Source organism: Ilyonectria robusta (genome assembly GCF_021365365.1).
Source record: "Ilyonectria robusta strain PMI_751 chromosome Unknown BGZ61scaffold_169, whole genome shotgun sequence".
NCBI lineage: Eukaryota > Fungi > Ascomycota > Sordariomycetes > Hypocreales > Nectriaceae > Ilyonectria > Ilyonectria robusta.
Genome location: NW_025764603.1, coordinates 3,858 through 15,771, shown reverse-complemented (window position 1 = coordinate 15,771; position 11,914 = coordinate 3,858). Strand labels below are relative to the sequence as shown.

Sequence of the window (11,914 nt, the reverse complement as noted above, 5' to 3'; positions counted from 1 at the left end):
GTATTAGGACCCTCCCGGGGTCTGCAGACTCGGCCATGCAATGGGTTCAGTCTGCATGTTCCGTCTCCTCTTGGAGGGCTGCGATGGGGTTGGCGATTCAAAAGTAGCGCCAGGGCTACGATCGATGAGCGCCTGTAATCCAACGTTCAGTGGATGCGGTGTTGCCGCAGCTGCTGCCTCTGACCCGAGGTTATAGTGGCAACAGTTGTGGTGTTGTTAGGTGTAGCCTCACGAGTGTTAAAGGGTTTTGCGGTGTGGTGCGGGTGTGCACCAACAGTAAGTGTCAAGGAAAATTAAATTAAGGGGAAGGTGTCCCGAAGGGCATGTGGCGTGCAAGAGACTATCTAGCTATTCCAGCTATCAGTATGTATAAGGTAGCTGCGCTTTTAGAGAGCCTGGTCCAGCAGCAGCCTACATTCCTCCACCGTAACTGTGCTATTGTCCACCAATTGCCTTTAAACACTAGATATCTTGCATATCAAGCCTTCTACTGGAAAACCCAGCCAACCGAGAGAAAAACCAGTAGACAGTAAAGTGTCTTGTACTTTTCCCTCCTCCATTTGAGGGATCTATACTTTCTAGCCTGTAATTATTCACATCCAGAGACCCCTTCCTAATCTCAGGTCCCTAATCCCGCGTTGTTGCAGTTCGCCTTAATGTTTCCCGTCATTAGCTTCGGAGCACTCTAAAGACTCTCAATTAGGGGTTCTAGCTTAGCGTAAGCTAAGAGCTAGGTCGCTGTCGAAGATCGTTCGTTCGTAGGTTCGCGCCTGTCTACCACAACACTAACAGTCTGCGACAAGAAAGAATTTTTCGAGGGGAAGGTGATGCGAGGGAGAGTGTGCAAGGCAGAGAGCATCCTGATGACCTGATCCGCTCACGAGTGTCTATAATCTTGCGTACCTCTTCCACAGACAGACCCGCTTCCTCACACGACCCGGCGCTCATGGCATCGGCATCAGACGATCACACGGTACGGGTCCACCATCGTCATGGTTCATGTGCTGTATGTGGTAGGTGCGAAAGAGCACCGAGACAATTACCCAGCAGGACAGTCAGCGGCACCGTTAAGGGCGTAGGGGACAATATCCTTGACGGAATAACATAGTAGCTTGGGATCTAGCCATGGACCTTTGCACGGGCTTCGGGACTTTCCGACTTGAGATGCAACAGAAGGAGCGAGATACGGAGAATCCAGAACAAGACAGACCTGCTGGGCCAACATCCAACCACATTTACCATGACAGATATTTGCTGAGTCTCAACGCTAACCACCACATCCTTATCTCATGCCGGCAGGCATAGAAAAATCCGCCAGGGGCGGACACCTGGCTGAGGAATGCCGACTTGGCAGCCGTACGTGGCCGATGCCCCCCCGAAAGAATAAAGCGGGATCCAATTGGCCAGAACCATTTAATTGGTAATCAGCTCAAGAAGCCACACCAGAGGCAGCGCCGCAGCAGAAGGACAAAGGATGATTTCACAATTCGTCATTTCGAGCATCACAGGGTCCCATCAAAGGTAGCTAAGAGCTGGCCTCAATCACCAGGAGCATGTCGGTCTAGGGCTGTCCACCGGTTTACGCAGCGGCGCAGACGGGACTTTCCGACATGAGACGCACTAAGTCAGCCCACCCATTTACGGATCAGGGGCTTAGCTGACCGCCCCACTTACACAATAACCAAAATCGCAATTCAACTTCACTTAGAGATAAAACAACAACCAAGAGACCTAATTGGTCCATTTCAACTGATTTTTAATAAACTAACTAATAGAATTTCTAAATATCAAAAAATTAACCAATAAAAACAAAGGAAAAACAAGCTATTCTGAATCTTCAACCTCAGGCGTTTTTATTCGCCTTCTTGCCCTCTTCACATTCCGGATACCTAAAAATAGCTTATTTAGGTCTTTATAAACTCGTCCTTTCTTTCTAGCTTTTGATTGGTTCGAATTTCGTTGTAGAACTGCAATTTGGTCTTGTAATTGGGCAATTTGTAAGTGGAGCTTATCTAAGCCCTTACTAATAGTTCTTAGTAGCTGCCTCGTGGTTGGGCTAGCTAGGATTTCCTTCTTATGAGAACGAACCAATAAGGTGATATCTCTTGAATTGCTAGGGGTAGTAAAAGGGGCAATTTCAGACCTCTGATTCCTTTTTGGGGAAATGGGGGCTTCTGATTGGACTGTGATTGTGTTGTTAGGGTTGTCAATAACGAATTGGCTACCCATTGGCTTTGACATATTAATTGGCCACAACCCGGCTCCCTTCCAACCAGATAACGCATTTTTAGTAGTCAGAGCCTTCTTCCTTGCCTCAAAATAGCAAGTAAGGAAGTCTTCCTTCCTAGTTGGGCTAACATCAGTAAGGGGATTGGCTAGTATTAAAGCAGCTCGGTATGCAGCTTTAAGTAGCCCAAAGACTGATATATCAAGAGGCTGAAGAACGTGGCTAGTGTGAGGCGGTAAATAGAGTAAATGAACCCTATTGGTCACACAAGTACGCATAAATTCGATCGTTGCATGTGATCCATGCCCATCTAGGATGAGGAGCCTCTTCTCATTGGCCCGGGCAGGCTTTGAGCCAGGAAGGAAGACTTTCTTTAGCCATTCAAGGCTAATATCGTTATTGGTCCAGCCCTTATCAGACGATGTAAATTGCCAATTGGTCAGAAAGTCCAATTCCTCAGGAAACTATTGGTGTTAGACGTATTTTCCTTTAAAGATGACTAATGGGTCAAGGCACTTTCCCGTTGCGGAAATAGCCTCAAGAATAGTAATCCAACTAAGGTCATGTGGCTGTTTCTTAATCGTCGATCGAAGCTGCGATTGGCCAACTACAAGCCCGTTGGTTCCGAGCCCTTGGAAGACTCCAGTTTCGTCGAAATTCCAACAGTTGCGTGGAGGGATCGATTTGACCCCTGGTTGGTCCAATAGGTCAAAGAACCCGCGAATAGCATCCGGATTTGCTCCATTTATCCTTTTCCGGTCAATTCCCTTTCCTTTGAGCGTTTTTATTTGTTGGTTGCGGTGTAAGAAGCCGGTCATCCAGTGTTTTCCGAGTCGTTGGTTGCTGCCACTTTCGCCCAACAAGGAAATCGCCAACTTCCGGATTTGGCTATGAGTCAAAGCCATACCGAGCTTATCTTGTAAGACGAGCCAATCGCAGAGCTGGTCTTCCTGGGTCTTGGAAAGCAGCTGACGCCATTCGTGAGCTTCGCTGCGGCTTGTAACGCCGTTGATCCGGCTGCGTAGGGTTGAATAAGGAACAACGCGCTGATTGGCTGCTCTTCGTATTGCTGTGCCATTTTTAACATCCTGAATGGCTGCTTGGAGGTCTTTTTCTGTATATTTAGGCATGAAAATAAAGAAAATAAGGTTGAATTGACCAATTGAGTGTTGTGGAAGGAAGAAACGCGTGTGGCTTGAGGCGCGTTGTGGTTGACGCGTGTGTAAGTGGGGCGGTCAGCTAAGCCCCTGATCCGTAAATGGGTGGGCTGACTTAGCTCCGTCAATATGCGTTATGTGAGTATTTTGCTATGGGCTTGGAGTGCTGCCATTCGCTAAATTAATCACATCGTGCGGGCGATAAGCAGCGGAAATACGCTAGTTATAGGTGTGGCGGGTGTGGTGGAGAGGCTGAGCTGAAATGCAAGCACCTTGGCCTGCATCTCCGCGGATGCAGGAATAAGTGTCCGGAGTGTATCCCGGAATATGAGGAAGTATAGTCTGTATATAGGATAACTTGGGGACGTGAAGAGGGTAAGCGTCATTATGTGCTAACGATATGCAAGGTCTTAGATACTACACCTGAGAAGTACCGGTAAGTCGGCTTGGGGATGAATTAGTTCGTAGGAAGACACAAAAAATGAGGGTACCGGGCTTGGCTATGTCGTCTGTGCCTCTTTTCATCAGGCCCTTGATGCCATCCCGAGTCATGGTGCATGTACCGTGTGGAGCTAATGCTTGAGCGCAGAAAACTGTCCAATCTTGGAACAATAATCATAATTTGCCTGGCCGAAGGAACTCTGCGAGGGACACAGCCCCCCTTTGAACTAATTGCAAACCACCACTAACCAGAGTAATAGGTAGTGAAAACAGCCACCTGGTAGCCCTGGACTTATGTTTTGTCTCGACGTTACGAATGTATTGTCGAGCACTCGTACACGTCGACTGTATGCACCCTACATATAAATTGAAGGCACTGGATTGCAGTCAACTCACAGGCCGCTTTTAGAGTAAACATCTTTCCTTCCGCGCAGTACACTATGAAGGTCTCACTCAACGCCGTGGCCTTGGGCTTCGTGTCTTTACCTAGGGTCATCGCCTGGGGCAGTAAGTCGAGTCCCTTGCGGCGAATATCGCGATGACGATAAAGCTCTGGCAATATCTTAACCGTGAGATGCAGGTCTGGGCCACATCACGACAGCTTACCTCGCGGGCCACTTCGTATCTAACTCAACCGAGGCATACTTCAAAGAGCTCCTAAGCAACAACGACGACGACTACCTTGCCAAAGTCGCTCTATGGGCCGATTCCATCAAGCACACCAAATGGGGGCACTTCACAGAGACGTTCCATTTCATCGATGCCCACGATAATCCGCCCCTATCATGCAACGTCGATTTTGCTCGCGACTGCAAGAAAACGGGCTGCGTTATTAACGCCTTGGCCAACTATACGGAGCAGTTCCTCGACCACTTACTGCCGGTATGGCGCCGTGTGGAGGCCGCAAAGTTCATCGTCCACTTCGTCGGCGACCTACACCAGCCGCTGCACAACGAGGACGTGGCCAGGGGCGGCAATGATATCTTTGTGAAGTGGGATACCAGGGAGTTCAACTTGCACCATATATGGGATAGTTCTATTGCTGAGAAGTGGATTGGGGGCTTGCGCGGGAAGCCGGATCATCTAGCCCAGAAGTGGGCGAACCAACTAGCTATTGAAATTACTGATGGCAAGTTTACGGCCGATAAGGAGACATGGCTAAAGGACTTTGATTTAAACAAGCCCAACGGGACTGCCATGGCCTGGTCAAGAGAAGCCAACGCACTCGTGTGCACTCATGGTGAGGCTCCCCGGAGGCGTACCCCTTTGCAATCCACTCTACTGACCTATAGCTGTTACAGTCTTACCCCAGGGCCCTCAGGTAATTGTCGGCAAGGAACTTAGCGGCGACTACTTCAGCAAGGCCGGTCCGATCGTCGAGAAGCAAGTCGCCCGTGCCGGATTCCGGATGGCAGCGTGGCTAGATAGCATCGCCAACGAGTTTCAGATGAGGAAGGATAGCGACCAGATGGCCGAAGAACTGTAGAAGACTGATGTGGTCCCGAGGAGTCGCACCATAGCCCAGCAATTTAGTCTATAGAAACTTGGGCAGTTCATGGACCGCCCGAACCACTTTCTTTCTAGCGCAGAGACCTCTGGTCGTAAATCGTCTCAAGTTTGGCACTCTCGTTGCCGGTAAATTCATTGACTGATTGTCCGACGTAGCAGGATTTGTGAGAGCCAAGCCGCATAATGGGCAACTGGTACAGTTCTCGTTTGGCTTAGGAACACCATGCCCATTATAAGAACTTGGTTAGGCTAACACCTACCGCGAGCAGTCAGCACATATCCAAGTCCCTCTTACCCTTATTATTGATTACCATGATTTGGAGAGATCAAGCTTCTGCCCGTTGCTTTAGTCTTAGAGGAACCATTCACTACGAATTATCTTCTTCGTTGTTCACAACTTCGTCATCTTCACCCGACGAAGTGTTCAGCGCAGCCAAAAGGTTCTTGCTATTAGCCACAACCGTAGGCTTGCGCGCTAAAATTTTGTGTCACCGAAAATGGCTGCTTTGGACGGGTACCGCTCGATTCGCAGCCCGGAGATTGTATATGCGTCCTAGTCGGCGGTGAGTTGCCGTTTGCCATACGGCCAACAGGTCGCGGAACGTCCACTCTTGTTGGGGAATGCTCCGTTAATGGTGTCATGGATGGCGAAGCTCTCGAGGCAGTAGCTGCTACTGCTGAGTTGCTCGACACTATCCACTTGGAGTAGCCATTGGTAGGATAGGATAAGATAGGATAGGATAGGATAGGATAGGATAGGGATAGGATAGGATAGGATAGGATAGGATAGGATAGGATAGGATAGGATAGGGATAGGATAGGATAGGATAGGATAGGATAGGATAGGATAGGATAGAATAGGATAGTGCGTCGTGAACTTGCGGTTAGATTGTGTCGTGGATTTGGGGTTAGAGTATTGGGTATCAACTTGCACTATGAAATATCTAACGGAGAATAACTAGTAACTGAACCGAATGAGAACCAGGTAGAGTGCTGGCTTCCTGGCTTTCATGGTGCTATATGAGCGAGATGGTTCGCACCTCGCTATAGTGGAAAAGGGGAAAGTTTCGTTTACGATATTGGAAGTACCCGATGCCGACCCTTCGATACGTCTCTTCGGCCTCAAGGGTCTTTTTGCAGGACCAAGAACCAGTCTCGTTGTTCACCCTTGAGAGAGTCCACCAGCTCGCCAACACTGAGGTAGAAGTACATTCTCTGTTTATCCTGAGTATTTCGGAGCGAGCAAATTGCAGTGCTATGTGATGACCGTGTGCATGATAAAGGTCTGGGAGAGGCACATTTATTTCCTCATCACACATGACCTCGTACCAGTACGGCTTCTTCGTTCTAGTTATTCCGGTTTCTTTATACGAGCGGACGAATGTGAGTGGCAGTCCTTAGGCATATGCTTGGCCGTATATACGTGGAAGAGATATAAAGTTCTTCTCCAAACCGACTGGGCGCGCTTAACGTGGGCGCAAAAGTGTCGTTTGGCCCAAAAGGACTCTGCTCATAAGGGGTAGATTGTCTCATTTAGACCTCGACTTTGGAGGTAATATCTGCTAACGTTCTCCTCATAGTAGAACTTAGGTGGTTCTTAGATGAATTTGCATTCGATGCTCGCCACCCAAACCTCTTATTTATACCTCAATCATGGGCGCCGGGCCAAGAGCGGCACCCAAGTGGGCTACAATGCCTTTCACATATCTAACCTACTGTGTCTTGACCTAAACCAAAAGCAAAGGCTTGTTAGTCATCGAAAACGCAGTCCTGCAGTACGCAACTCTGTTGCCATTTTCCCGATTCATTGTCGCATAAGACATGTGCAGGTTGAGGAACAAGTCGCTCAGCTAGGCCGGATAGTACGGCTTGTTGCAGGACTCAGCGCACGTGGCAGCTGCCGAGCTGAGTTTAGCACACCAATAGTGAATGATATGATCATAGCATGATATTCATGGAACCTTGGAAGGCAATTTGGCACAGTATGTGACAACAAGTGTCGGTTGCTCTCAAAGTGCGCCGGGCTGCAGCGGCACAGTGTACTGGACCAAGCGGTAACAGGTATAACCATTTACAGCTACTAATGCGGCTTCGCAGCAAATTTCGCGAAGGTCTTGACGAGGATGATGGATGGTGTGCTCGACAAGATGATGGCTGAGTCTTCCTCAATTCCTCCACACCGGCAACCATTTTTGCAGCCACCCAGCTTCGTATTTTTCGTTACCAATTTGCAAAGTCGGCCACTATCAAGAGAAAAGCTATTATCTACGTCGCCCTTTCGATCCTTAAAAAGGCATATCAACTGCAATCAGGACGTGACAGTCCCCCCTATCCTGCTAGAGATGAGCCTTAGTAGTAATCTCCGTTTGCCAACGGACATCATTCGTATTAGTGACGAAGTTTATAGTCATTTAGGGATCATCACCAGAGAGCTGTATGGAGCTTATTTAACTGCCGTTGCGGGGTTTCGGCATCCACAAATCAAGCGGTGAGTCTCAGCTTACATGTGACGTTAGAGCACATTCAGCCGCACCAAGGTGTTTTTAATATATTCACCCTAATATATGCTTCAGAGTACGCATAGCGCATCCAGCAGTATTAGCGTTATTTTCTCAACTAGTGGAAGATTGCTCTTGCGATACCAAGCATGATCACTGCGGGATCTCAATCTCCAGTCAGGTTTTCGCTGCGTGGCGAATCCTAGGCTGACGGCGATCGGGGAGAGGACCATGAGTCCATCTAACTGGTGGATTCAGGCTCGAGGTCTAGGGGACAAGACCGCTAGGTAGGCAAAATGTTTTAGAAACAGCAGCATGCCCATTAGCACGGTCACCGAAAATTGAAGCTCTATGGCGCCGCCAGATTGCTATGCTACAACTAAGCACCAAGTGCAGAATACTAGCATGCAGCCCAAACTTGAGCTTAGACTTTTCATTACACGGTACGTCTAAAATAAGCATTACGTTCCAAATGTACCTTTTACCGCTATCACAGCCTCAGATTATTTATATTACGTTATAATTACCTGTTCTTTCTGCTCATATAACCCAAATATAGAACAATACATTTGCACTAAATCATCCTGATTTCATTTTTACCGCCTTGTCCCAAGCTTCAAAAGTCAAAATACTGATAGTAACAGACCTGCGCTTGCTCCTATTCCTATTTAGTAGGAGAGTCTTTAGCGTTTTATACAAGAACAGCCAGTACAGCACCGACTTGGTCCGCTCTTACAATCTACTACGGCTCAATCGCCCTTATCGCTTCATTCAAACCCTGCCCGCTAACGCACAAATACCAAACAACCCTCCCCGCGCCGCCTATTCGCCATGGCCGCCATTGCCGACTCCTCGACGCAGGAAGCGCCAAATATGACGCCCGAGTACGAGGTCAAGCTCCTGCTCAAACCCACCGCAGTCCTCAACCGCAACAAGGAGCTCATAAGCACCGTCCTATCCACCTTCGATATGCCCCCAAGCGTCACTAAACAGAATATCCAGTTTCTCGACACGGACAGCAAGGATATCTTTACCGCCGGCTGGAACGCACGCATCCGCAAGACTGAGAACGAGGATAACTTGGAGCTGACGTATAAGAAGCGGTATGCTATCGTGGGCGGTGATATCGACGCCGCGCTCACTACGGCTAATAACAATGGTTTCGACGCCGGCGACGCGAGATATGAGGCGCAAGTCGAATGGGGCTACCAGAGGCAGACACTCTCTATCAGCCGCAAGAAGACAGTCACGGATTCTATAAACAGCGGGATAGATCTGCCGGGGGAGCGCGACTCGTGTGATATACTGGTGGATAAAGCACCTGATAAGTTCGACAACTGGCTGCATAATAAATGGGGCACCGGCGCGTTGGCAGAGTCACGTATTTTCGGGCCGGTCCCCGCCAAGCGCTCCATTGGCACGTGGGAGGGGATGCGGCTCTACATCGAGGTCTGGCCCATCCGCAACCGCGCAGGCAGGGGGATCGACTACCTCGTCGAGGCATCCTTCAAGACTAAGAACCGCACGACAGCCTCGACTAAGCACGACAGCCTCATCTCCTATCTGCAGGGCAAGGGTTGGTTTCTTGAAGAGGACTCGCTAAAGACGCAGCTTATTATGGAACGCTATTAATATGGAGAGTTACTAGGCGCAGGGATGCTTTATCTGACTTCTGACTCCGGAGGGGAAAAAATGAATTTCCAATTACAGATTAAATATTATCTTATCAGCTGCAATTAATTCAATATCGAGATAACCCCCTCACAATACACGAATCGGGTTATAATTTATCTGCCTATGACGTAGTTTTGGCTATTGGCATTTCTGTTTTAGCATGGCACCTGCCGTGTTGGCCCTCATCCGGAGCACCCGCTCCGTAGAGGCGTTAAGTAGATTAGTTTTCAATAGTTTTTCTGTAGTATCTGCGCTCTTAACAAAGGCAAGAAACAGGGGATACATCACTGTTCTCCCCGCAGATTCATCCGATGGATGATCAAACTATTAGTGTAACTGTCTCATCAAGTGGTTGCCCTGGAGCGGCATGCCCCCGATTTGTAAATCAATCTCGAGTTTGGCAAGTGATCGATGAGGTAGGGTAATCGTGCACTAGTAGACTGGCCAACAACTCATCCATCGTTGGCTGTTTCTTCTTCAATCTCCGCGGCGCCGGCTCACGCTCCGGCAGACTTTTTAGCATTTCGGTGAAAACCTTGTCTACTATCTTTTCATATATCCTGTACACGGGCAGCCACTTATTCATGATCACGTCGATAGACACTATTGAGCGCATTGCGCATCTCGTCGTCACCCTCGAGCCATTCCTCACCTTCGGCTGGTCGCGCTGTGGTCGCTGATCTGCGCATAACGCACCTTTACTCGTATATGAAGTTAGCCCTGGTTCCATCGGCCCTACAGGTTGAGGGATGGGTTGCGAGGTGCACACAATGCCAATTTGCAAACGGAGGAGCATTTTAAAAGTTTGAGCCTACGCTAATGACGCCACACCCTCCCAACCCTGTCGGTTACGTAGGGATACAGCCATTATGACGGCTTGCTCATTACCTCTCCTATATCCCCTTTATCTTCCAAGGTCTTCAGAGGTCGAAGACACCTGTGGCAATCTGCTAGCAGCTGAATTGCGCGCTATAGCTCTCAGGCTTTTAGGGGCGTTAAGATGCACAAAGTATCTTATGGACTTAGGCTTTCTCTGATTGGCTACTCAGGTTGGGCTCAGACTTTTGAAATGCTCATCCGTAAAGTCTAAGGTACCGTTGCACTGAGCGTGATAAAGCACAGCGCAGTAGGGAGGTACCTAAACCTTTGTCGCACTCGGCCGGGGGAAAGTATACAATCATAACACTGAGTGTCCCCATTTTCTGGGAGATCACTTAAGGAGCCGGTCCCTCGGTGGCGCACGGAGTTTGCCGTACACGAGGAAGCACGTAAACTTTGTTGAGTATGTCCGATTACTGTACCGTAGCCTGTGATCCCCTTTCATGCAATTCAACGCGGGAACTTACTCTTACAGAGAGTTTTTAAACCCGTATAGGCGAACTTGCCAGGTTGGGCGAGGTCAACTTAAAGACGAGTCACGACGCAGGTTTTGCCAGCCGAAAGCTGTCGTATAGCATAATATAGCGCCAAGCTACCCAGTATCCGAAATATATAACGCGAGCTGACCTGTTAGCTGAAGGTCTTAATACGAGCTATGACGCTACGCATAACGAGAGGGCCTCCATCTTAATAGCTCAGGGTTTCCAAAGTGTGGTTATAATAAATGCAGGTTCTGCGAGGATGCGCAGTCAACATTAAGTGCGCGCAGTTGCTAATTACTAACGAAGCATGTGATAGCTCGCGAGCAGTGGGTGCGTGGCCCGACCATGAGTCTAGACAAGGTTAAGGTAGAAGGGCAGACCGGCCCGCCCCGCGCAGATCGCTTAGAGCCGACTAGATGATCTGTCGCACCAGACGACTACGGCAAAAGTGGAATGAACACTCCGCTAATGCGTAGTGTAATGATGGCCTATACTGGATGTGACATGATCTATCTGCATTAATCTATTCTATTCGCCCTCAAAGGAAAAACAGGCTGCTGCATTCCAGGTGTTGGTAGTAAACGAGCTTTCTGTCTTCCCTCATACAATACGAAAATAGTTGCTTGTCTACTAGCAGCAGCTAAGGCAGATAAAGCTGATAAGATACAGTATTTCTCGACTAATATTGCCAGAATATATTAACTAATTAGTGGCTTACTAAAAGGTTACAGGAGCAGGTAGTTGAAAATAGTATAGTTAAAGAAGGCCTAAATAGAGATCAGTAATTATATAACTCTCTTTATATCATTTTTAAGATATATATTATAACAGGGTATTAGGTTTAGGAAGGGAGGCTATTCTATTATTACAGTCTGATATTTCTTAGTATTGTAGATTATTATTATAGACTACTCTCTATAGTATGGAGAGAGGATTGGGGCTAGATATAAGTAGGGTACTAACTATAATATTATATCTGCGTTTACTAACTAGTTACTTTATTAGTAGTTTAACTATATAAGTAACTGTTTTAAAGTAACTAATATT

At 48.0% G+C, this 11,914-nt stretch overlaps 2 protein-coding genes across 2 annotated transcripts; both read left to right on the top strand.

Annotated features, from left to right (window-relative positions):
- Positions 1-4,265: 4,265 nt before the first annotated feature.
- Positions 4,266-5,311, top strand: BGZ61DRAFT_542622 (putative nuclease S1 precursor; the record flags this gene model as incomplete). Its single annotated transcript, XM_046255215.1, has 3 exons — positions 4,266-4,332; positions 4,406-5,065; positions 5,127-5,311. The coding sequence occupies 3 exons, from the start codon at positions 4,266-4,268 to the stop codon at positions 5,309-5,311; spliced, it is 912 nt and encodes a 303-aa protein (XP_046092870.1).
- A 3,282-nt stretch (positions 5,312-8,593) lies between these two features.
- BGZ61DRAFT_550812 (uncharacterized protein) lies at positions 8,594-9,464 on the top strand (the record flags this gene model as incomplete). The annotated part of the gene is made up of 1 exon (XM_046255482.1): positions 8,594-9,464. Exon 1 carries the CDS (start codon positions 8,664-8,666, stop codon positions 9,462-9,464), a length of 801 nt encoding a protein of 266 aa, XP_046092869.1. The 5' UTR covers positions 8,594-8,663.
- Positions 9,465-11,914: the final 2,450 nt, after the last annotated feature.